Source organism: Lycium ferocissimum, chromosome 10, assembly GCF_029784015.1.
Source record: "Lycium ferocissimum isolate CSIRO_LF1 chromosome 10, AGI_CSIRO_Lferr_CH_V1, whole genome shotgun sequence".
In the NCBI taxonomy this organism is placed as follows: domain Eukaryota; kingdom Viridiplantae; phylum Streptophyta; class Magnoliopsida; order Solanales; family Solanaceae; genus Lycium; species Lycium ferocissimum.
In genome coordinates, this window is record NC_081351.1 from 23,470,198 (window position 1) to 23,497,019 (window position 26,822).

A 26,822-nucleotide genomic window follows, 5' to 3' on the forward strand; every position below is an offset into this window, starting at 1 on the left:
AAATGACAAGTGCAAGTGTAAGATGAATGAATTCATCGGATATTATCTGTAATATTTACCATTGGAGGATCTTCCAACAAGATAACTCAAATAGGATCCTGAAGGAATAGAGATCCAGTGAAGTTTATTAATATGTATATATTTAATGAATTTCTCAACAAATATATAGAATTTGGATCAAAGTTACTGAACTCCGTGGAACTCGTAATTCGGTCGAATAGAAGAATATTTGTCTCTCGAAAAAAAAACATTCATTAAGTTTTAGTTATCAAATGGGTTTCATGCTAGACTTCTAGCGAGGCATTTTTGCTAGGGAAAAAGCATTGAATTTGTGACTTGCGGCGATGTCAGAATTTTTAGTTTATGGATTTTGAATAATAATTGTTTTGTTCATTGGCATGGGTTCTAAGTAGATTTTTGTACATATTAAATAAATTTTATAATAGAAATACAGGATATTAATGAAAATTATTGAATTATGCCGAACTCGTAACTTCCCATCACAAGTTCACAATAGGTTTGATCTGGTAAAAGAGAAGATCCTTTTTTTCAAAAGTTAGGTCCTATAAGAGGAAAAAAGATTTGAAGAAAAGTATTAATAATTTATGTTTGGAAATGTATTCAGTTGAAAAATTGCTAGTAGGAAAAATCAGACTAATGCATTCAAACTTCTAAGAATAGTGCCAATGGTAGACACTGAAGACACCATCTCAGACTCAAAGGAAGACCACAAGCTCGTGGCTTAAGAAAAAGAAAATGGTTATATATTGAAACTCCCTAAAGTTAGCAATAATTTTTTTAAAATGACTAAATTGATTTTTTTTTTTTTTTTGGGTAAGTGATTAATGTGGTTTGATTCATTTAAAGCTAAAGGCCCTACAAGTTTTTAAAAATTAAAATTTCACCAAAAAGAGAAACCCCGCGCAATTTATAAATAACCATGTGATTGTTTATACTAAAAACTGTTATTAGACAACTTTTATATTGCTTTATTAGGTTATTTAAACAACTCACGTATTGTTTTAAACTATATCAGATTAATGCATTCAACCTTCTAGCAATAGTTTGAAATAGAAGAAGAACCCATATCATTTTATTTCATTACACTCACCTTCAATTATGGTGGAAACATTTCAGTCAAACATGGGGTAATTGAATAATTAACAATTTGAATTGAATTTAACTTTAAAATTATTTTTACAATATTTAAGAGCTTAATTTATGGAGAAGGCAATGGTGGGTGTCTGGGGAAGAGGAAAATAATGGGGCTAGGTGTGTGGAAGAAGGACCAAATTATTTGGAGATAAAATAACTAAAAACAGCAAGAAAAAAAAAAATCTAAAAATAGAAAGAAAAAAAAAAGAAGAAATAACAAAAAAAATCTTAATAAATAAAATAGGTTGGACATGTGGCATACTAATAACGGTCCAAACTCAAAAAATTCACGTACACTCGCCTCTTTTACGTGTAGAATACACGCGCAATATCTGGCAAAGTGATATGTCTTAGCTACACTTAGAAAATATTGAGGGTCGTTTGGTTGGAAACAAGTTATCCCAGGATAACTTATCCTGAGAATAGTTATCCTGAAATTAGTTATTTCACCCTCACACAGGGACAAAATAACACTACAATTCCAGGATAACTAATCCCGAAATTAATTATACTGCTATTTTATCCCAACTAAACGTGGAATAAACTCATCTCAAATATAATTTTGAGATTATTTATCCTTATCCTTCGTACCAAACGAGCCATAAGTGTGTAAGAGGTTGTCGTGGTGGACAGATATATCATAAGAATTTGATCTCAACTTCCAAAAATAAACTTATGTGTTTTGCCTATTATTTTTAGTATAATAATTTCTATATTTCGTTGAGTCCCAAATTGAATCTTAAAAATTGGTCAAAATTTTCAAGGGTCTTTGCTACATGCCTACACCTCCCTCCGTCTCATATTAGTTGTCATGTTTCACTTCTTGAGAGTTAATTTAACTAATTTCGGAGCTAAATTAAATTAGATTAATTCATACCTTAATATTATAATTTAGATATTCAAAACTGTAAGAAAAGTACTATAGATTGCAATTTTTCTCATATCATATGATGAAAAACATATATTCTAAAATTTTGATCGAAATTTATCTAATTTGACTCTCATGGAATGAAACATGACAAGTATTTCGGGGCGGAGGGAGTACAAAACTTAGTTCCCGTTTGACCATAGATTTTGGGAGCATATTTTGAAGATTTGTTTTAAAAATTTTGTTTGGCCATAAAATTTTGACAGATTTTGAAAACAAATCTTCAAATCCCAAAATAAATTTTCAAATCTATGTTTTGACCTTTTCAAAACTTTTAAAATTACCCCAAACATTTATTTTTTATAAAAAGACTCCATATATTTATGACCCAACTAATTCTATCTCTCATGTTCCTCCATTAAAGCCGTATCTACCATATTTCCACAATTAAAGCAGTCTCTTCTTTAAAGTGAACGAGCTAAGCTAGTTACTACCGTTGTTTTTTTTTTCTTGAACGGATGGACCTTTGTATTGTAATTTAAATTGTAGTAGTTAGTAAGTGTGTTATTAGTAATTGTTATTTAAATTTTATGTTCTGCATAATTTGAGATTAGCAAGTATGTATGTTTTGTATGATTAAGTAATTTTGATGGTTTTAGAACTTATGAGTATAAATAATGTTTCATATTTTTCAAAACAAAAGTGAAATATGTTTTAAAAGACTATGGCCAAACACATTTTCAAACTTGAAAACTCCATCCAAATGAAGTTTTTCAAATTTTTTTAGGAACCTATGGCCAAACACTAAGGGCTCGTTTGATACAAAAGATAAGAATAAATAATTTCGAGATTATATTTGAGATAAATTTATCCCACATTTAATTAAGATAAAATAGTAATATAACTAATCACCCTTATAGAAGAATGAAATAACTAATTTCGGAATAAATTATCCTGAAATTATTGCTTTCAACCAAACGACCCCTAAGAGTGAGACTTTTTCATATTTCCCTTAGGTAAAGGAAAACTTATAAACAAATAAAGAAAAGGAAAAGCAAATCATTCAATAAAAGTACACTTTCTATTTATATCTTGCCAAATGTCACATCAACACCACTTCTTCTCTACTACTCCATAACTTCCTTGGTCCTCCCTACATTATCCACACATTAATTGCTACTACTACTTTCTTTAACACCTTTTGATTTTTCTATTTTTTTTCTTTATATATATATATTGCTCTCTACAACTTTCAACTTCATATACAAAACCATTTTTAGTTGGGAAAAAAAAGAACTTAAAAATGGATGCAAATCAAGAAATGGCATTGATCCAATTGAGGAAATCAGTTGAAAAGCTTGGATCTTCAACTGAGGTAAGAAAAAATTAAACCCCTTTTTTGTTCTAAGTGTAAAGTTCAAATCTTTTTACTGAAAATCAGTTAGTAATTTTTTTTTTTTTTTTAAGTGTAAAGTTTAAATCCTTGTACTGAAAATCAGTTCTTTTTTTGTTTTAAGTGTAAAGTTCAAATCTTTGTACTGAAAATCAGTTCTTTTTTTTAAAAAAAAAAAAATTCTAACTGTAAAGTTCAAAACTTTGTAGTGTTAATCAATTCATTTTTTACCCCTTTTTTCTTCTCAGTGTAAAGTTCAAGTCTTTGTACTGAAAATCAGTTATTTTTAACCCCCTTTTTTCTTCTAAGTGTAAAGTTCAAACCTTTAGTAAAAATCAGTTCTTTTTTAAACACATTTTTCCTCTAAGTATAAAGTTCAAATCTTTATACTGAAATTCAGTTTAAAAATGAAACGAAAACTTTTAAAACTTGTGGTTGAAAATAAGTCATAAATATTTGTGCGGCCAGATATGTCTCTTTTGGGGGGTAAAATGGAAAATTTACAGTCAAATTGTTACTAAATATAGAAATGTGTCACGATTGACCAAAAAAGAAAGCATGTCACCATAAATCGAGAAGAGGAGTACTGAAAATCAGTTCTTTTTTTCCCCCCATTTTTCTTCTAAGTGTAAAGTTCAAATCTTTGTACTGAAAATCAGTTTCTTTTTGGAAATTTTTCAAAAATATACAGCCCAATATACAGTATTATGCAACATAATACCTGGGGGGAAAGCATTATACATAATGTATCAACCTTGTATAAAAGTGTATAAAAGGTGTTTATACATAAAAATGGGCTAAACCGGGTAACAAACTCAAAATATGGGCTAAATCGTGTAAATATTTTATCCTAGTAGACATTGTGTAATTTTTCACTTTTTTTTTTTTTTTTTTTTGCAGGGTTATGGAGAGAAGACACTAATGAGGTTCTTGATTGCAAGATCAATGGACTCAGAAAAAGCTGCGAAGATGTTTTGTCAGTGGAAAAAATGGAGGGCTGAGATGGTTCCACGTGGTTATATACCTGATTCTGAAGTTTCAGATGAATTAGCATCTGAAAAAGTTTATTTACAAGGATTGACCAAAAAAGGGCACGCTGTTATGCTAGTTAAAGTTAACAAGCATTTTCCTTCTAAGGATCAAGTTCAATTCAAGAGTAATTTCTTTTCCCTTTAGAGTAAAGTTTCCTTATTTTATTTTTACTACATTGCATTTTTTTGAAGAACTAGCCGAAATTGTAGCGCACTCAACTGCTTAAACTAAAAATAGCCGGCAGATATATAATATACGTATAATCCATGTATAATATGTGTATAACTGTGTATAAAATCCGGCTGGCTATTTGTGTAAAGATCCCCCCCCCTTTTTTTTTTGTTCTTGGTTAGTCCATGACCATTTATCGTTTATCTTGTTTGTGTGTTTTTCTGACACTAAGAGACATTCTTGTTGGTTCCTCAGTGATGCCTTTTTTATCTTTTATTATCCTGCTAATGAGCCATTAGACAAGTCTTTAATTTAAACAATCTTGTAATTTAGTAGTTGATTGTTACTTTCTTGGACTTTTCTTCTTATCGTTGGGCGGTCACCTGATACCGGACATAAATAGTTTAACCCCTATAATCGAAAAACGGCCACTGTTTACTTAAAAAATAGCGAATGTCATGGAGTTTCAATCTTCAACTGGTGAAACTTATAGTGTCATGGAGCTAAACCTGTAGAATTTGAAACTCTATCGTTATTTTTCAAAGATATGACCGAAAAGTGGCTAGTGAGTGCTATTTCTGACTTGATATTTTATACATACCAAAGGGAATCTCCAGCAGGAAAATAGTTTTCTTTCAAGCAATGAGAATCACTAATCATTATTACCAATAATATATTATTGAAAGGAATATTATGTGTAAGGGTGGTTGATTATGTTGATTAAATTATGAGTTGATTTTGTGGAGCTTCTGTGAGGACAAACTGCTAACTAATATCTAACCAGCTATAAATTTTAAATATAAAAACTTGATCCATAATATTGGATATCTAGTGGCAAATGGGCGAGTCGACTCAAACTTGAGCGGGTTAATACGTGTTAAAATAATAAACTGGTTGTGATCCAATCACCATAAATTTGCTTTAATCAAATTGGTTGGGTCAAAATGGGACAAACAACAGGTCATAACCCAACCCCTCTAACACGACCCGGTCTCTCCTCCTTTTTTTATTTTGCTTTTGAAGGAGAAAAGTGAAAGTTATTGAAATTGAATACTTGTGTCAGAAATTGCTCGAATCGGTTTGCGATTTCCATAAAGGATATAATTGACAATTCAAAGTTGCCCATTATCCCTTTCCAGCAATGGATCCGCTGGAAAAGGGTTGCTAAATTTATACCGTCCGTTATTTCATATGTGACGTGTATTTTTTTTTTTTTTTTTGGGAACTATTAGCTTAAGTTCTTTCAAATCTACATAATTCCCAATGACCAAATTTATTTTGTATGTTTGAGTTTCGGTTGCATATTGACCTGTTGGGTTCAATCCATTTGGTTAAGTCAATAAACGAGTCGTAACCCAACTCATTTAACATTACACGAGTTGGGCGATTACAAAAAGATAAGTTGATTTTGCCACCGCTATCAGCAAAGGTGTGCAAAATGTGGTAGGTTTGGCGGGCCTGATCATATGTTCGCCCATAACAAAAGCGGCTTAAGGACCAAACTTAACATGTGCTGTTTGTCCCCTTCTCTACTCTCTTTCATTGACTTTTGGGTTACTTATTCACTTAGCATTTTCCTAAATTGGTATCCTAATTTTTCCAGTTTAATAGGTTAGTTAAACACTACCTTGTCAGACTGATAATGAAGTTTGAAAGGCCTGAATGCTCAATATGGTTGTCTAGGTGTGTGGTTCTGTTGGCTTATTCTTGCATGCAATAAATTGATGCTCTTGCCATGTATTAAATATTGCTCTGCGCTTCCTTTAAAGCTGATTCCTGTTTTAAATGAAAATTTATTTTTGGCTACTAGTAAGGGGATTTCTTGAATCAATCCTTCTTAATGCTTCCTCCTCCTTTCTGTAGGATGTTAATGATTACTCTTAACGATAAAGTTAGTATTGACACATTCGCCTCTTATGCAGAATTCGTCATTCATCTACTAGACAAAACAATTGCAAGGTATCATTTACATTCAATCATGTTTCTCTTTGACCATTTGGAAAATTGCATATAAGAGAGAGAATGTGTGTGTGTGAGAGAGAGAGAGAGATAGAGATGGCATTCTTGATGAGATAGGGTGTGATGGGACTTGCAGTAGAAAGTGTATGTACTTAACGTATTTTACATTTGTTTCCGCTTTGTTAAAGTCTTATTTCCTTCTTCTTTGTCTTTGAATGAAGCGTAATCTTTGCGTGTGCTTTGAGAGAAATGGATGCATATGTTTGACTAATGACTAGAATATTGTATGAGCAGACTTTTTATGTTTGTGCTTTATTGGGCATTATTCTGGTTTAGCAGATTGTTGAAAACTATTTTCCTACTATTCTCAAAAATAGATATATGCAGAAGATGGTGTTCATTTGGGATTATAGATCCTTTGTCATGCTTACTGTAATATTTTGTTGTTTTTGTCACTCTTATATCTGTCTTTTTAATGGAAGCTCTCTTACTTGTCCCAGAAATGATGATACTGATAAACTGCTTAGTGAAGTTATGCTATCTAAACAAGAGGATTGCCTTAAGTCACAGACCTTCTGTTTCGTATGGGGAGTGATAGTGTTATTTAGGTTGTGTTCACTCGTCAAAGAGTAGAAGAAGTCCCCATTATCAGTTTCCTAAATCTCCTATCCAAATATCAGATTTCCAGATTGCATCACTGTTGCGATATCAGATTTTGGAAATCACAACCAATATTTGTCCTTGATTCTATTCCAGGAACAGCAAATTATGTTTTTTTGTCCGGAGAATCGTGGTGTTGCTTCTAACTTGGACCTCTTTGTGCTTGTTTCAGTTCATTCAAAGGTAGAGAAATAGGAAATGAGAAGCTTGTTGGAATTCTTGATCTCCAGAGTATTACCTATAGCAATGTTGATACTCGTGGATTAATCACTGGTTTTCAGTTTTTACAGGTAACCCCCTTTGTCTTTCCATAGAGCGCAAACCATTAGTATAGAGACGCACATAACTGGTTTTATAAAAAGACATAATCCTTGTACCATAGACAATGTTAAATAGAAGTCGAGAACCTTATACGTCTCTTGTCAGCTTATTACAGTTCAAACCGTCAACATTAACGGCTTATAGCTTGTTTTGCTAGGCTTCTAAAATCAGTTATTTTGAAAAGCACTTTTTTCTCAAAAAAAGGTGCTTTTGGTGAGAATCAGTTTGTATTCGGCTAATAAATTTGACAAAAAAAAACTTTAGGGTAGTAATTAGTGTTTGGCCAAGTTTTTAAAAAGTGCTTCTAAGTGTATTTTCTCAAAAGTGCTTTTCAAAAGCACTTTTGGGGCCAAACTACTTTTTCAGCTTCTCAAAAACAGCTTCTGCGCCTAAAAACACTTTTTCTTCCCCTAAAAATTGGCCAAACACCTAAACTTTGAAAAGAATCACTTGTCATGAAGGGAAAAAAACTGTTGACCTTGGAGAAGATTGGTCTAACAGGCTATTAATAGAAGAACTTACTAGACTATATAGCTGGTATTGAACTCTCACATATGAGCTAATAGTTAAGGCTTTGGTTTGCATGCACTATGAAGCTATGCCGCTATGTTGCTCGAACTCTTCAAACATACCGCCGGGTGTGTCTCGGATCCTCCAAGAGCTATGCCTTTTTGGAGGATCAGCCAAAGGGGCGACAACATTTTGGAGGGTCTGAGCAACATAGTTATGAGGTTCCATTGGTGTAACGAATAGTTTGGATATGCTCCGCTAACTTAAAATCTCTGAAAATTCTGGTCAAAATTGTTGGTCCTCTTAAGCTCTAGAATCTCGATCTAGACAAACTAGTAGCAATATACTGAGCAACTGAGTTGATGAAGGCCAAACTGCTTCTGTTCTTCTTCTAGTTTTGTGTTATATTGATACTGCTAGCTACATTTAACGCAGTTTTTTTTTCCCACAGGCTTACTACCCTGAGCGCTTAGCTACTTGTTACCTTTTAAACATGCCACAGTTCTTTGTCACCATATGGAGATTTATTTGTCGCTTCCTTGAAAAAGCAACTCAAGAGAAGGTGTGTCAGTGTGCATAATGGCCCATCTAATGATGCTACGTTTAACAAATTACACGTTTAAACGAATGGCCTTTGATACTAGATCATTTCTGCAGCTATGCATCTCATAATTTCCTACATAGTTTTATGCTTGGTGGATACAATAGTACCATCTATGTTCTTTCGGACTCCTCAAAAATGTCGACAAATGCATGTCAGATCCTCCAAAAGCAGTGCATTTTTGGAGGATCCAATACGGATAGGCCAGTATTTTTGGAGAGTTCGAGTAACATAGATAGATTACTGTTATATTGAACCAAAACTAAAGCTAAAGCTATTTTCTAAAACCGTTCAAGTGTTTCTAATATCAAAACACTATACAGATCAGGATCGTTATAAGTGAAGAACAAAAGCAAGAGTTCATCAGAGAGGTTGGTGAAGACGTCTTACCGGAGGAGTATGGAGGGCGTGCTAAACTTGTACTTTTGCAGGATGTTGCTGTGAATTACTAATACAAGGCGGAGGAACAATGGAAAGGGGAAATGAGAGGAAAAAGAACAGGAAAAATTTCATACACCTACTAATTTGTGTCAGTAATGTTACTAGACTTTTACTTGTTTCCTTCTAGTCATATAATGAAATTTAGAAATTTTTACTGTGGTACTCAACTGCTACAGTTCAACCTGACTCTTTTCCAGGTTATTTGGTGAATTTACAATAAGGTACTTTCTAAACTTACCAAATAGTCGGGTTTGTGTTTTCTTTTTAATATGGTAATAAATTTATGTTTGTTATAAAATAATAAAACTAGAACAAGAATATTTGTAGAGAAAGGGAGAAGAGAGGACATATCTTTATTTCTCTTGTTAGGGATTCTATCTGATGAGAGAACGTCTCTATTTATACGAGAAATTTAACTTGGTGCCAAAGTCACAAACCCTAAAGTTTCTCTTAAAGATAGACATCCATAATTAAATAATATTTATAACACTCCCCCTTGGATGTCTATTTGGTAGATAATGTCCCTTGTTAAAACCTTACTAGAAAAAATCCAGTGGGAAAAATTCTAGTGAAGGAAAAAGAGTACACATTTCTAATAATACGCCATTTGGTTGCCTCATTAAAAACCTTACAAGGAAAAACCCAGTGGGACAAAAATCTTGAAAGGGAAAAAGAGTACAACGCGTATTAATTTCCCCTGATGAGAACTTCAATCAAAAAATTTGAATCTTCACATCTCAATCTTGTGCATCATATTCTCTAAAGTTGCAGTTGGTAGAGACTTGGTGAATAAATCAGTCATATTATCGCTCGAACAAATCTCTTGCATGTTGATATCACCATTCTTGGAGATCGTGTGTGAAGAACAACTTGGTGAGTTATCTTTGTCCTTTTATGAATCCACTCTTTAGTTGGACTATGTATGATGTTGCATCTTCGGTCTTTGAATAGAGTTGTATTGTTGAAATCACTCCAAGTGCATTCCCGATTTGTTTTATAAACAAATGTTATCTTTATATGATTTGACTGTCATGTAAAACAACATCGTATAACTGTAACATAAAGATATGGCACTTCAAGACTAAAAAATTCTGCAAGTTTCTCATTTCAACTTCTTTCAACAGAAAATATATTGCTTTTGAGAGCTCTTCAAGAGTTTCAATAATATTCAAGTCATCAACTTGCACCAACAATATGACAGATTTTGATTTCCACAAAGACGTAAGGATAAATAGAGTCACTTAGTCAGTGAATATTCATTAAGGTGGTAAAATTGCGTTCACCTTGCCTAAATTCATATAAGAATTATGAACAAATTTCTACAACTTGTATATGCTTCAGGCATTTAAAATTCTTCAGGAATTTTCATATAATTTTGTCAAGTAATTCATATAGGCTGTGACAACATCTATTTTTTATTTAAATGATGTGACATCTTTTGGTGTCTGGACAGCAGGTCCAATAAGCTTTATGCTTATCAAGATGGGTCATTTCACTTGATAATAATTTCTACGTTAGCATGCTTTAATAGACGTAAAATTTAGATCCTCACAATCTTTTACAATATTGCGCTATATCATACCAAAGATATCGTCGACAATATATCATTTGTATCGGTTCGCAATGTGACATAACTTATTGAGATCTCATCACTTTCATTATTTTAGGTATCTAAACCTCTCATAAGGTTTCATGAAGTGTTATGTCGTGTGCTCTTCAAGAGCACATTGCCTCCTTATAATGACCATTTTGATCATTTGCTCTTCGTCCTTTTCAAGGATTATTTCATTTGGAACCGATTGATCTACCATGCTTCATGCATGTTGTATTCTTTGTCCTTCAGGGACATTAATATTAATAGGAGCATTTTGCAGCTGAAATATGAAACTAGTTTTGAGTCAGCAAATGCTTCTAGCATTTAACTTGAATTACTTTTTGAATGATGATCATACTAATGATAATTCATAACATATTTCTCAGCTGCTTATTCTCTCCCCTTTATGTTAGAAAAACTAACATATATCCCATCTTCTTTGGGGGAATCCATCCCTGTGCATCATGGTAGATTAATTAATCATATACTACACATAAAAAATTGTTAGATGGAAATATTTGGTTCCTAACCCTGAACCAATTGTGAGAAGAGAATTTATCATAATTCATTGGTCTGAAGCATACAAGTGATGTTGTATACAAAACATCATATCTTAGACCAGCATATGAAGCTTTGTTCTCATAAGCAATGATTTAGCTATTTATCGGAGGCATTCAACGCCAAACCAGCTTGGTATAAACTAGCATTAACAAGATTAATTATCTTGATTACATAATCTGAAAATTGCGCCTCAACTCAATCATTTTTTAGCAAGTAACTTTGCATATGTCAAACTACAGGTTGATAATAAACGCACATGTGACTATCTTATCGATGCATCTACTTAAGATATCACATAACAAGTGAACGGGCTCATATTCACCTTTTATATTTTTTCAGAATTTAGGGAATTCAATCCTAACATAAGCCAGTATATTCAACTTATCATGAGAACAAGCAACAAAGATAAATTCTTGAAGAATCTTCTAGTTCTTCAATATATGTCAAATACTCAATCATATTTGAATCGGGATGGCCGAACCACTCATGCCAATTAATAAAATTATTTATACTAGTAAACTTCAAGTCTACCATGCCATGTGCTATTTGTTTTAGTAAACTTCTGGTTTACTATGACATGAATTTTTTTTTTTTGTACCAATAAACTTCTGGTTTACTGTGGCATGTGATTTTATCATGCTTATATTTGTGTAGTACAATTTGGAGGATAGAGGGGGTAACCATTCACATACATATTTTTTACCCACTATGATTTTGAAAATATTTAATCCTCCAATCATTTATAGCTTCAATATGATAGTCATTTACTTTAGTAAACTTCGGGTTTACTACAACTTGTGTTTCGATCATAACACCTTCGTATATTACAATCTAGAACGAATGAGATAATACTATTTAAGCTCTTCTGGAGCCTTTAATTTATTTTGCGTAATCACATATTGTTTTTTTTTACTAGTGCCATGATCTTCTAGAGAAATAGTTAGCTTTTCTGGAGCACTTAATTGATTTTGTACTATCAAATATTACCCCGACGTTGCTGGTGTCATGACAAAAAAAATATTGCAGCCAAATGAATATTATAAAGACATTCTTAAATTCATAAATGACCAAAGTAAACATTAAGCTATACAGTCTTTGATACTTTTATGATAAATATCTCCTTCAGGGAGAATATCGGCCATTAACATCCGAATATTTGGTCGGTAACCACATAATTATTTCTTTCTTCAGTAAATTTTTGTATGAACTGTCATTTTCTTCTGGAAAATCATTAAGTAAACATAATATATTAATGTGGTTCTGGTAGAAAGTATTCAGGTACGACATGTACATGCAACAATGGCCTTCATACCACAAAATAACATTTATATCCTTTGTTATTTTATCTCTTCAGGAGATGTGTTGTGGTATTTCTTCATTCACTTCGGGAAATAAAACTTGATCATTTAAATGAGCTTTATACACAACTTTTAGCGGCTCATTATTTTACTCAAGCACAATAAACATATGAAAATATTACCACTTCTGATGGTTATGAGCATATAATTAACACCATCGTCTATAAGCAAATTCATAATAGCAATTGTGGATAAGCAAATAATAATAAACTTCAAGCATATCCATAGTAATAAAGTTGCACAAGCATATTTTGATCTCATCAATAAACTTATATATATGCTACTGTTCGTTTAAAATAAGAATTACTGTATGTAATATCCGGATTTTTTTTTTCAATTCTTAAAAGTCTATTATCCATAGTAGCTTTAAGCTATACAGTTAGTGCCACAAACAGTAGCTTTAAGCTAATCATATGCCTCATATCAACTCAAAATTAACTAGAAATAGGCAGAAAATACGTCGCAAAAGATTTGCATCAAATTGAAACTGGTCTAACAACTTTAAAATTAGACTTTCTGTTAGTATATGAATGGTCATGTGAAGTGTTATACTTGCTATAAGAAAAAGCACATGTCATATTTATACAAGTCCAGAAACTAACAAAACGTGTTAATTTGGATTAAAATAATATGAAATTACAGAAGGGCTTCGGATGGTAAGCACGTATAGGCAAACAAGAAGTCAGTAGTTAATCATACCTTGCAGATAGAAGGGATTGAAACTTAACTTTGGCGGAGATAACATACTACTTCTGGAGTAAATTTCAGATTTACTACTTGAAGAGTAAATTTCAGAGTCTTACTACTTTGGGAGTAAGTTTCGAAATTCTACTACTTCAAGAGTAAAGTTCGAAGTTCTAAGACTTCGGGAGCAAATTTCAAAGTCTGACTACTTCAGGAGTAGATTTCAGATTTACTACTTGAGAAGTAAATTTCAGTCAGACTAGTTCAGGAGTAGATTTCAGATTTATTACTTCAGGAGTAAATTTCAGATTTACTACTTCAAGAGTAAAGTTTAATGTTTACTACTTCAGGAGTAAAGTTCAATGTTTTACTACTTAAGGAATAAATTTAAAAGTAGTACTACTCCGACCCCTACCCCAAAACCACCATAGATAAGCCTCATAGAAAGCGCTTTAAGAAAATCCATTGGTGGACAAATATTTAACTGGTGTAAACAGATTATCAGAAAGCATATAACCAACATCACACCTTTGTTTATATCATCGGATAGATTAAAATATTAAGTAACTAGGTCTCATAAAAATGAAAGAGATTCCAGACATAATATTATAGTAGTAACAAATTTAACGAGCCATAAATATATTGTTAAGCAAAATGGAGACACACTGTTTGAAACATAAAGAAAAAATGACAAACATAAGAGTACTACTTTTTCAGGCCTAAAGCACCGAATGCCTTCTATATCCTTAAATTCTTCAAAATTGGTCTAGAATACTTCAAGAGTAAATTTTCAAATTTTACTGCTTTAAGGATAAAGTATAGAATATTCACAATTTTTTTTTTCAATTCTTCTATCTCTTCCGGGGTGAGTCGTGATATCTTCACAACTAAGTGCACGTCCGTATTTATAAGTATTATTAAATATTGTCATATTCACTTCAAGGAACTGATCTGTATTTGTAATATTTATCAAAAGTTTTCATTCTTCAGGAATGAAACATAATCATTTGAACGTGCGTTAATCAGATCAAATTATGATCGCTTACAACCTCGTCTAAGATCTTGCTACTTCAGGAGCAAAGTCAGGCATACGTATAGTGTAGAGAATTTTCTCTAACATATTTTTAGTTATAGCCACAACAACCCTATGAAAATATTTTCACTTCTGGTGGTTATAGACCGAAATAAATTTACTAATAACGAAATTTAAGAAATATTATTACTTCTGGTGATCATATATTTATTGCAAACTCTTATTCTTTGCCATTAAGAGATATGAATTAATATCATAATCCCTCTTAAAATATTGTTCTTCAGGAACAACTTGGAGGCACAATTAATGGCCAAGTGAACCATTGAGGTCCCTTATATCAAACGAACCATAAAGTTAATATCATAAAATTTCTTGAATCATCATCAGTACTTAAAGAATAACGTTTGGCAATAGAATTATGGGTATCTTAGTTAATCATATAATCATGGAATTACGTACTGCCATAGTTATGTTCATTAATTGTGATCTGCTATATTTACGTGCATAGTAGTCCACATGGCTCAACTTAATTAATGGAAGAAATCACTTACCTTGGTGTCATATGTGGATTTGAGATAAACAAACCTGGGCAACTTAAAAACGGAAGTTTACGCACCGGCGTCAAGCTCCATATTTGGAGGTTATTACTCAGTTGGTTAGAATCTCGTGTTGATAACGTGTTATAAAATAATAAAACTAGAACAAGAATATTTGTAGAGAAAGGGAGAAGAGAGGACATATCTTTATTTCTCTTGTTAGGGATTCTATACAATGAAGAGAACATCTCTATTTATACGAGAAATTTAACTTGGTGCCAAAGTCACAAACCCTAAAGTTTCTCCTAAAGATAGACATCCATAATTAAATAATATTTATAACAATGTTTTAGTTTAGTGCGCTTGCTTTTGGTCCTATATTCTCTATGAGTCTTTTAGTCCTATTAAAATTTTTTATGCCGGTGGAAATATAGAAAAACATGACCAACAAGCATTCATATCGTCGATCTCGACTTATTTGGGTCTGAGGTGCAGTGATGTGGCTGAAATTTTCACTAAAGAAATTCAAAATATAAAGAAGTAAATATACTAAGAAATTCAAAGTATAAAGAAGTAAATATACTAAGAAATTCAAAGTATAAAGAAGTAAATATACTAAGAAATTCAAAATATAAAGAAGTAAATATACTAAGAAACTAAGTGGACTAAACGTATATTATATATATTTCACAAATAATTTTTAACATTATATATATCATATAATTTTACAGACGATGAACCTCCGTCTAATACCAAACTCCGCCCATGTTGAGGTGTAGCTGTCGTTACTACTGTCATAATTTTGTTTTATTATATAAAAATAGAAAAAAAATTAAATATCATCATAAATATTATATGAACAGGAGAAATATTTTATTTTGGGGGTGGGGGTGGGGGAGGGTGGGGGGGATTGAAGTTAGTACGAATATTATAGTTAATAGTAAGGTTTTTGAGCCATTTGATGGTTTTTAATTTTTATTCAAGTCTTGTTGGAGTGTATATTTTCTTGAATCTCAACGACGAGGCTTGAAGTACCAACTGAGAGAACATCCCATTTTTCCTTGTATCTTTTTGTAACTATACTCGTTCGAGCACATGTACATAATAGGGTAGCATTTACTTTTTGAACCTCTAAATGAAAAATAGCCACCGTTCGAGATATAGTTCAAAAATAGCCCCAATTTGATTTATTGAACAAAAATACTAAACTTGAGCTACATAGACCTGCTTATTTATCTTCTACCATTTTTTTATATTTTTTGGCACTTCAAGACATCCCAAACTCAAGGTTGAACTATTGCAAATGAAACTCTACGATATTATGACGAGGGAGGTTCAGTTTTTTGCACTTCATAAATTTCAAGCAATGTCCTGAAGTTCACATAAAATTTAAGTTTTGTAATCGTGTTCGCCTGTTAAGTTTGTGATATTTGAGTGAAATGATGTTTTTTTAGATATCACGAATTATTTTGTTAGATTACAAGGCAAAAAGGTTATAGCCTTTGCCCAGTTTATTTACCCTTAATGAAAAAACTTTTATAACTACACAAATATTATAACATGTTTTAAAGTCACAAGTTTAAAAGTTTTATTATCATACAAATAAAGACCACAAGTTCAAAAAGGTTTTTTTTACCTTAAACTTTTTGTCTAATATAATATGTTCACCTGAAATGGAGGGAATAGTATATTGTACTAAGCTTCATTACAAAATATGTCCTAAGCTTCATTACAAAATATGTCCCGTTCTTTTATTAACTCAATCACTTTAACCCGCTCAACTTCAATTTAACTTGCTGATTTGACACCTGTGGCTTAAAGAATCAAAATATACAATCCAACCAATACCACACATCTAAAGTTACCAAAACCTGTCTAAGATGCAATTGTAAATTAGGTGGTCCAATCTGGGTATAAGTCAGGTAAATCATCTAAAGTCTAAACCACTGATCATCCATCAATGTTTTCAGCATTCTATTTTATATATATATAAAGCACAATATTTTTAAATTTTTTTATAAAGTTTGTAAGTTTTCTTTTTAATTTTTTATAAAGTTTGTAAGTTTAGCCAAGTTCAGAACCAAAGCGGCTGAAGTTGCAAAATCTGTGTTTAAAATTGTATGTTCAACAGTTCAAGCATATTTTAGATATTCGTTTGAACTTCAGAGATGCTTGACTGGGCTTTACCTTCATAAACTTATGCCTAAACTTTAGATGTTTGTCTGAGGTCTAGCTTGACACCCTGCCAGCTTCAAGACATGTTTTGAAATATGTTATAAACCTAACTAATCTATGGGAGGACATGGATGGGACATTGTCAAATTATTTTGGGACCCTAGTTAAAAGGAGCATGTGTGTTATGTGTGAAGATGACTATACATAGAATTTTTTAACTATTCCATTGGGTGATCTTTATGAAGTTTCTTTATTTTCTTAGTTGTTTAGATTAATTCTGAAACCTCCATTCCTTCTTCTTTTTTTATATTTTCTGCTCTTAAAAGATTTGATTACAAGTTTGGAGTATTTGTAATAGTTTTGTCAGTGGCAGAGCCAGGATTCATATTAAGAGGTGTCAAAAAATATAGATATGTCACAATCCAGGTTCAAACACGGGACCTTAGGGAATTTTCGCAACCCCTTAACCACTGAGCTAAACATTTGTGTCAAGGGGTGTTAACACTACTATATATACCTATAAAACTAAAATTTCACCTATCTATACAATGTAATTTTCCAGCGAAGGGTGTCGCACCCCTTGGGCAAGGATAGCTCCGCCCCTGAGTTTCGTGATGAACTCTTATATTTGTACGAGTAATTTCAATTATCCATACAATATGGATTCGTTGCAAAATATCACTGTATGAAGTTTCCGACACGTATGTTCAAAACTGAGAATAGTTTATATGGTCAATCTTCATTTCTGGCAATCATTAATTCCAAGCTTTTTCCAACTACACTCACTTGATTTAAATTCACTTTTCAAATTCAAAACAAGACTGACTTCTTCAAATTTGCAACAATAGTGATTTTCAGATGCAAGTACCATCTACAGCTTGTAGTACAAAATAAGAAGAAGCAGCAGCAACAACAACAACATCATCATCGATTTTATAACAACATCATCATCGATTTTATCTTACACTTGCCAATACTAGATGTTAAATAATTTTTAAATTTTAAATATAGTGAAAATAGCAAAATGAAAAAATTGGTCAACACATTATATTATAGTTGCATCACTAACGAAGGAAAAAAAAAATACAAAATTGCAGGCTGGGTTAGAGGACAACCTAATAGCCCACAATATTTAAAACCGAAAACAATCTCTCCACCAACTTGTCCCCCACCCTGGTTTCATTTAAGGGAAAAGAATCAAATGCCCCTCTACTTTGAAAAATTGGTTAAAAATATTCTCCTTTATAAATTTAAGTTAAAAATATTTTTTCCGTCATTAAAGCTTTTGAATATATACTTATCTTAACGGAAATCTCCAAATCTCCAAAATAATCTGATTTTATTTTTAAACCTGCTCTATTTAAATCAGATCTAACTATATAAAAAATACATATGCGACCAACTTATTCGTGAGTGAGGCACTAGGCACAGGAACACGTAACTCATATGAGATTTTTATTTAATTGAGTCGGATTTAAAAATAAAATCGGGTTATTTTGAAGATTTCTGTTAGGATAGCGGTATATTTAAAAACTTTAATGATGGGGAGTATTTTTTATACAAATTTATAACGGAGAATATTTTTAGCTCTCTTTTCAAAATGGAGGAACATTTTTGACCCATTTTCCCTTCATTTAATTGGCCGAATTTTATATATGCCTTGGTCAATTTTTCCGGTAAACTGCTTCTTTTTTAACTGACAATTTCTTTTTTCATTTCCGCCGCCCGTGTGGCAAAAATAATGAACACTGCCACACAATCATTTCCTAAAAATATAAATCTAAGAAAATAACAGAAATTATGTTTTAAAAAGCTACATCAAACCTCAAAAAAATAGAAAACATAGCAGAAACTACAAACGTTGTACCTCAAATTCTAACCGATAGAGTGGAGACTAAAAATGTAAATCCAAAACTGTTAAGTGCATATTTAAGGGACTATGTTTTGACACGAGTTCTATATAAAATATTTCACACAGACTAATATTGAATAAAAAAACTAAATTTTTTTCAAAAAAAGTGGAAGCTCCTATAAAAAAAATATATAGAAAAAATAAGTAGGGTTTCATTAGAGAAAATGACAAAAATGGTCTCTTATGTTTGAATGCAACTTTCAAAATAATCTCTTAAGTATGCACTTAACAATTTTAGTCCTTTAAATTTACAAAACATTTACACTTTTAGATTCCGTAAAATATTTACAGAAATCTAATTTGACAGAAACTATGATAAAAAGAAATATTTAATTATAAACAAGCAGAAATTTTCATCGAATCCTAAAATATGCAAGACAAAAAATAACACCGGACATTTTTCTCAGAAAAAAAAAAAACAATAGAGACACCAAAAATATAAATTAAAAAAAAAAAACAAATATTACACCTCAAAAAGCTAAATCAAACTCTGTAAATAAATTAAAATTAGCCGTAACTACAAATATTATACCTCTAAATATGAGTTCCGATTATTTCCTTTCTACTATAGAGCTCATCAAATTTGTGGAAGTTCGATCTATATATAAAAAATAAGTAGGGTTTCATTAGAGACTAAAAATGTTAACTTTTCACAAACCAAAATAATCTCTTAAGTATGCACTTAACAATTTTAGTCCTTTAAATATTACAAAACATTTACACGCGTAAAATATTACGTAAATCTAATGACAATATGATAAAAAGAAATATTTATCAAATTAATTTTATATAATAAAAACAAATTACTTTTATCTCTTGATTAGACACCAAGAATATAAATTTAAAGAATGCATTACACCTCAAAAGCTAAATCAAACTCTAAATAAATTAAAATTAGTCAGAATAACTACAAATATTATACCTCTCATATAGATATTACTTTTTATTATAGAGCTTCATCAAATTGACAAAAAACTAACGACTTTATGTCTTGATCCCTCCATCCCATAAAGTTGACACAATACGCATATTAAGAAGGCAAGCATTTAAAATTAGCGATAGATTACTCCTTATATAATAAAAAACAAATTACTTTACCTCTGGGACGGAGGAAGTAATATTTTGACCCAACACACTCAAACAAACATAAGTGACCATTTTTGTCATTTTATTCTCCAATAAAAACCCTACGTAATTATTAATTACATTACTCACACTTCAATCCCTAACCGCCGCCGCCAGTTACCGGAAAAATATTTTGAGCCAACACACTCAAACAAACATAAGTGACCATTTTTGTCATTTTTTTCTCTAATAAAAACCCTACCTAATTATTAATTACACGCGCTACCTCGCGCGTGCGTATGCCTTTTATAACTTCACTGCAATCCCTAACCGCCGCCGCCAGTTGCGGAAAAATGAAGTCTCCGGCACAACAACCATTTCTCTCGGTTCTGCCACGTCAGCAGCATATTAAATTACTCGTCTACCACGCCATCTCGCGCGTGCGTATGTCTCTTCAGGAAACGGGTCAGAGAGATTATACTGTTGAAGAATTAACTGGAGTTACCGGAGCAGTAGGTATATATATATTCTCTCAGTTCTTACTGACCGTAACTTTCCTTACCGTTCTATTAAATTACTCGCTAGTAAAAGATCTGCTGGTAAATCTATGAAGTTTGAAAACAGAGATTATACTGTTGAAGAATTAACTGAGGATAGTTTCGAAGGTAATATATATATATTGCATTGTTCAATTAGTGAAAAAAATACTACTCCCTCCGTTTCAATTTATATGAAATTTTCACTTTTTTAAGAAATTTTTTTTTTCATTTCAAGCTGTATTTAAAAATTTGTAGTCTTAAATCATTCATCCCTGTCGAATTTGTTTCTCAAATTCTGTCTATTTATTTTGAATCTTGATATTTAAAAGGATTTTTATTAGTTTAAATTTAGTAAACGTTTGGAGTAAATACCTGTTGAAAGCATAAATATTTTTCACTTTATTTTGGAAGTTTAGTTGGAGTTGGAGATGTGTTTGGCCATAGTTTTTGAAATTGTATTTTATTGGTGAAATGAAGTTGTAAAAAGTGAAAAAAATTTGAAAAAAACAAGCTTTTTTCTTGTTTTTTTTTTCAATACAACTTCAAGATGTTTTGGCCTTGAATATTTAAACACAACCCAAAAGTAAAAAAGTAAAAAAATAAAGTGAAAAATAATTGGTTTCGAAGGTATTGATATATTGCAATGTTCAATGCTGCTGGTTCAATTAGTAAAAAGCCAAATATTTTTTGCTTTATTTGGAATTTTTGAAGTTGGAGTTGTGTTTCTATAATTTTGCAAAGAATACTTAGGACGTCTTTGGCCATGAGAATTTTTTTGGTTGTAAGTTGTATTTGAATTTGGAATTTGAAAACACATAAAAGTCTTTTTTCACTATGTCCTGAAAGTAAAAAAAAAAAAAAAAAAAAAAAGAAAGTGAAAATATGGTTTTAGGTGTTTTCCAAATTCCAAATGAATTTTCATGGCCAATCGCTCATTTTCAAATAAAGTGAAAAGAATTTATGGAAAAAAAAAAGATTGTTCTCAGGTGTTAAACGGGTCCTAAGTAGGTGCGTTTTGTCCATAGAAACCAAATATTTCAGGCAAAAACTTTAAACACAATTTTTGAAGTTGAGAAATTTGGTTATAGTGAAAAGATTATACTGTTTTTGAGGAATACAAATCAAGTTGATTCTTTCGAAGGTATATATATATATATATATATATATATATATATATATATATATATATATATATATATATATTGCATTGTTCAATTAGTAAAAAAATAGTAAGAGCCTGGTTGGATTGGCTTATCTTAGGTGCTTTTAAGCCAATTAGGTAGGGTTTTATTAGATAAAAATGGCAAAAATGGTCAGTTATGTTTTGAGGGTAGGTTCAAAAAAGTCCCTTCGGTATGCACTTAGAGGTACAATATTTGTATTTTCTGTTATTTTTAATTTATTTTTAGAGTTTGGTGTAGCTTTTTGAGGTGTAATTTCGGCTATTTTTCTAAATTTATACAACTGAAGAACTAACTGAGGCTTCTTTGAAGGTATTGATATTGCGTTGTTTAGTGCTGGTGGTTCAATTAGTAAGAAATTTGGACCTTTAGCGGCTCAGAAGGGGACTATTGTTGTGGATAATAGTTCGGCTTTTCGAATGGACGAGAATGTGCCATTAGTGATACCGGAAGTGAATCCTGGTGCTATGAAGCATGTTAGGGTTGGTTCCGGAAAGGGAGCGATTATTGCTAATCCGAATTGCTCGACTATTATTTGCTTGATGGCTGTTACTCCTCTTCATCGTCGTGCTAAGGTGAGTGATAGAGCTTTCATGTTTCTTTTCTACTATGTTTAGAGACCATAAGTTAGTAGAAATAAAGAATGTCTTTTTTAGATGACTGTTAATATGAGAATTAGATGCTTGGAGATTTGTATATTAGTAGAAAATTTGTAGAATTTATGTTTTAGAAAACAAAAAAAATTGAGGATAGATATGTTGGTAAATGTCTGGTTCAGAATATGGTTAATTTGAGAATATTTGTTGGTGTGCTTTTAGTCTGCTTGAAGATGTGTACGTCTCTAGAAAATGTAAATAAATTTTATTTTGAGAATTAGATCTTTCATATCCATTGTCATTTGATACAACATACAATTTCTCGTTTACATTTTTTATATGTGAACATTGTAGAGACTGGCTTTTTCAGAAGATTGAATTTCTTTTTTCTATGGAGTAGATATTGAAGGTGAATGATTGTTAGGATGGCAATAATAACTTGTTTTTACCCGTGTTTTGATTTGTTATTTTGGCACTGATTTTCTTGGTCAAAACTTTGACCTCACCTACTGAGCATAATTTGCAACGTCCAAATATTATACCTCTAGTTAAAAGTTTGTGGTGAAGAGTTGATATGGATGCCGTTAATTTTCTGCAAACTTCTCAACTTTTGTTTCATTATTAGATTAGAGTTAAGGATGAAGATCGGACAAGATAAATTTTAACATGTGACAGAACGGTGCAAATAAGTAACTTGGATAAGATCATAAGAAAGATATCTAAAAATATACCATTAGAATTCTGACACGGGAAAAACAGTTAAGAATGGTGATAATCAAAACAATAACTAAGTTGATTAGTCATTAAAATGCCAAAAATGAAGTGGAGAAGGGTAGAGGGATAGGCTCATTATCCAACGTGTTTCGAACCGTACGCACCGGCCATCGGTGATTTCTTTGTTATTAAATAAAAGCCAAGAATCTGTAGTAAATATTGTTATATTCTGCTAACCCGTGAAAGAATTCTCGAGCAGGAGTTTTCAAAATAAATAAGATGGTACAACTAGCAAGAAATGAACGACAATATTTAGAAGGAATTTACCACAATGATATACAGTTTTCTTTTTGTTCTTTCTGCCGTAATATGATACTTGGGAGTGGTTTTTGGCAAGTGTACACTTGTTCAACTTTGAAAAATTTGCCGTCTTAAGTGACATAATCTCTTTTACACATCCATCTCCATGGTAGTTGTGAAGTCCTTGGGAGTTCAGATCAATCATTTATTAGTCTAAGAACCAAGTCAAATTCACTTTTACTCATCCTGTGTAGATATGCATATTTTCAGGTCAAACGCATGGTTGTTAGTACATATCAGGCAGCTAGTGGTGCCGGTGCTGCTGCAATGGAAGAGCTAGTGCAGCAGACTCGTGAGGTTTTTACTATGCTCCCTCTATTTTCCATGGCATAATATATCTACTGATTTTAGGTTTACTATTTAAATCTCATAATGATTTGCTTTTCGGATGTTGCCTACAAAATAGGTCCTGGAGGGCAAAGAACCAACCTGCAATATCTTTAACCAGCAGGTCTTGGCTTGCGATTTCTCTTCTCAATGCTCACCTCGTTTCTTAAGTAACAAATGAATGCAGTCTCATTAAATGATTCTTTTACAAAATTATGCAGTATGCCTTTAATCTGTTCTCACATAATGCACCCGTTCAACCCAATGGATATAACGAAGAGGAAATGAAGCTGGTCAAAGAAACAAGAAAAATATGGGTAAGTATACTTATTTTAAGACCTTGGCATTAAATGCTCATGTTTGGTCCTAGAGACTAAAATAAATAATTGGCCATCTATTGTATTAATGCACTCGTTTCTGTTTGCTACCAGAATGACATGGATGTCAAAGTTACTGCAACTTGTATACGTGTTCCTGTTATGCGTGCACATGCTGAGAGTGTGAATCTTCAATTTGAGAATCCCCTTGATGAGGTAGCCTTTGCTAAACTGCAGCCAATCCTTATGTTATTTATCCTCCTGTCCTGACAAATGATGCCTTTGCTTTTATACAAAACCGTTCCTTTTTCACGTCAGTATTTTTTAGGCATTGAATTGAATTTGTGTTAATTGGGTTCTGAAATGTATATAAGTTGTTACTAACATAGGTGACTTCGTGTAGCACAGTGCAAAGAAAGATGTATTATCAATTAGGAATGGCATAAAAGAGTAACTTGTTGCTTTTATAATCATATCCTCTTTCTCAAAAAAGTAAAAGATTCTTTCTGAAAAATAATCATATCCAACAGTTCCATTCAGTATATCATATTTTTGTTTGTGCATTCAAGTGGCGTTGGACCACAGTGATATATGATGTCCTTGCATAGTAGTTACCACAAATAGCAAAGTTTGTCATATGGCCTGCTTCTCACATGGGGATATTGTGAAGAGTATTGAAAGTTGAGCTTATTTGCTAGAAGCGTCTATTTGATTGAGTTCAATTCTCCAGATTGAATGATGCAATGGGATAGCTAAAACTACTCTGCATTAACATTAAATTTTAGCTTTTCTCTATTTTTGTGTTAAGCTGACATAATTATGAGAAATTGTTTGGTCAACAAATTCTGCCAATTTTCTGTTTCTAGTTGGCAATCATCATTGGAAAGAAACATAAAAACAAGAAAGAAATTGTTTGTCCTTTTTGATTAGTATTGGTGGATATCAACTGAAGATGGTTGTGGTGCTATAGTACTAAAAAATTTTAACAATGACACTGAGTAGTTTCCAAAATCAATTTAACCCATCTGAGTGGAAATTTAGCTTCTCTCCAAATCTTCTTAAATTTCAATTGAATATGTTCTTTGTGATCCATAGAGTCGACAGATGCTGCTGTCCATTCTATCACTTTCTCTTACCTCAATGTAAATTGCCTTAAAACTTTTTCTAACTGTGCAGGATACCGCAAGGGATATTCTTAAAGATGCACCAGGTGTAGTTGTAGTCGATGACCGTGCTAGTAACCGATTCCCAACCCCACTTGAAGTTTCCAATAAGGACGATGTTGCAGTAGGAAGAGTACGCCGTGATGTTTCTCAAGATGGAGATTATGGGTAAGAATCAGTTTATAGGCAAATGTTATCTCTAAATGCTTTACTTTCTAGGACCATAGAGCTAATGTCTTCTTTTACGTAGGCTGGACATCTTTGTTTGTGGTGATCAAATACGAAAGGGAGCTGCCCTTAATGCCATCCAGATTGCAGAAATGCTTTTGTAGATTTGCGATATAGCACGCTAAGGTTCTAATTTTGGCTCAAATGTGAGAGACATAGAACCTGAAAGCTAGGCGCGTATTCCTCCATCACTACGTTTTGCTCAGTGGGATTTGGCAATCCTTGTTTACATTAGTTGAGTTTCTTCTAGTTTGAAGTGAGATTTTGCTTCAAACTCTTGTTTCTGCATAACCTTCTTTTATTTATAATAAAATTTTGTTGGCTGAGCTGATGAGTCTTCCATATTTTAATTTTTCTTTTCTCTTCTAGGTTTTCCAGGATTCTTCCATTACATGCTGAGAGATCTTTTCATGTCCTTTACATGATAGTCCAGTGAACTTGTATTTAAGTCAGAGTTGATCACTTGCTTTAAAACGCCTATCACACGGAAATCACATTCAGCGTACTGTGTTCATGCAAAAGCAAAACAATTTTGAGTCAAAGTGACACTAAGTTTTAACCATATCCTTTATGATTGAGGTTGAGTTCAATTCAATTTCATTTTTTATTTATACATGGCGAATACATGTCATTCTTCAAGTTTGCTAAAGTTGAGCAGATTTAGTTCACTTAATGGAAGGACAAATATAGAACCTAAAAACTAACAGCTTCTTTATGTAAGTTACATCTGTGAATCCTTCTTCTCTAATGGACTTCTCAACACAGTAGATTATTTATCCTTGTCTACTCAACTTTACCAAACTTAAAAGGATGTTATGTGTTCACATGCATAATTAAAGGTGAAAATTAACTTAAACCCCAAGCATAAAGGATATTGTTATATTAACAATCATGCTTAATACAGTTATTTGGTACAAAGTTCTCCGTATTGCATAGTTAATATTTTGATACTTGGATGATACGATTTAACAAAGATCTGCTTGTAGTAGAGAGAATTTTACATATTTTACTATTTGGGTTGGTAGCGGTTCTTTAAATATAAATAATCATACTTTTGCGAACTAAAGTTTTCATCTTCTATCTTAGCTTAGCATTTAATTCTTATGTTAATCAAGCGGCTAACATGTCAAAGATGGGAATTATATAAAGTTTATGTGATCTGTTGGTTACACTATATGTTCTGTTGTCAAAACATTTCAAGCTGCCATACTAATAATCTTACCTAATACATCTAGTAACTTATTTACTGCTTTTTATATCCAAATTGTCCAAGTAGGCTGTATAAGTTTAAATAGCAAGTATGGATCATTTCACATAATTTGGGTCAATTGGAACCTTTTCCTTTATAAAAATGCCACATGTTGGGAA

General features: G+C 32.0%; 2 protein-coding genes across 3 annotated transcripts; both read left to right on the forward strand.

Moving 5' to 3' along the window:
- The first annotated feature begins 3,150 nt into the window (after positions 1 to 3,150).
- LOC132032873 (SEC14 cytosolic factor) lies at positions 3,151 to 9,353 on the forward strand. 2 transcript variants are annotated; one of them, XM_059422645.1, is made up of 6 exons: positions 3,161 to 3,398; positions 4,317 to 4,572; positions 6,542 to 6,578; positions 7,411 to 7,528; positions 8,521 to 8,631; positions 8,994 to 9,353. In XM_059422645.1, exons 1-6 carry the CDS (start codon positions 3,327 to 3,329, stop codon positions 9,120 to 9,122), a joined length of 723 nt encoding a protein of 240 aa, XP_059278628.1. In that variant the 5' UTR covers positions 3,161 to 3,326; the 3' UTR covers positions 9,123 to 9,353. The 2 variants fall into 2 exon arrangements, with proteins under 2 accessions (XP_059278629.1, XP_059278628.1); XM_059422646.1 differs by lacking the exon at positions 8,521 to 8,631 and having other exon boundaries at positions 3,151 to 3,398.
- An 11,029-nt stretch (positions 9,354 to 20,382) lies between these two features.
- Positions 20,383 to 25,780, forward strand: LOC132034734 (uncharacterized). The gene is given in 9 exon segments (XM_059425098.1): positions 20,383 to 20,547; positions 20,550 to 20,694; positions 22,062 to 22,324; positions 23,630 to 23,716; positions 23,826 to 23,870; positions 23,968 to 24,063; positions 24,178 to 24,279; positions 25,240 to 25,394; positions 25,477 to 25,780. Coding segments are annotated over 9 exon segments (1,140 nt in total). The 3' UTR covers positions 25,559 to 25,780.
- The last annotated feature ends 1,042 nt before the right edge of the window (positions 25,781 to 26,822 follow it).

Coding starts and splice junctions, on each gene's coding strand:
- LOC132032873 (XM_059422645.1), top strand. CDS start 3,327: ATGGATGCAAATCAAGAAATGGCATTGATCCAATTGAGGAAATCAGTT. Junction 3,399..4,316: donor AGCTTGGATCTTCAACTGAG/GTAAGAAAAAAT, acceptor TTTTTTTTGCAG/GGTTATGGAGAGAAGACACT. Junction 6,579..7,410: donor CTAGACAAAACAATTGCAAG/GTATCATTTACA, acceptor TGCTTGTTTCAG/TTCATTCAAAGGTAGAGAAA.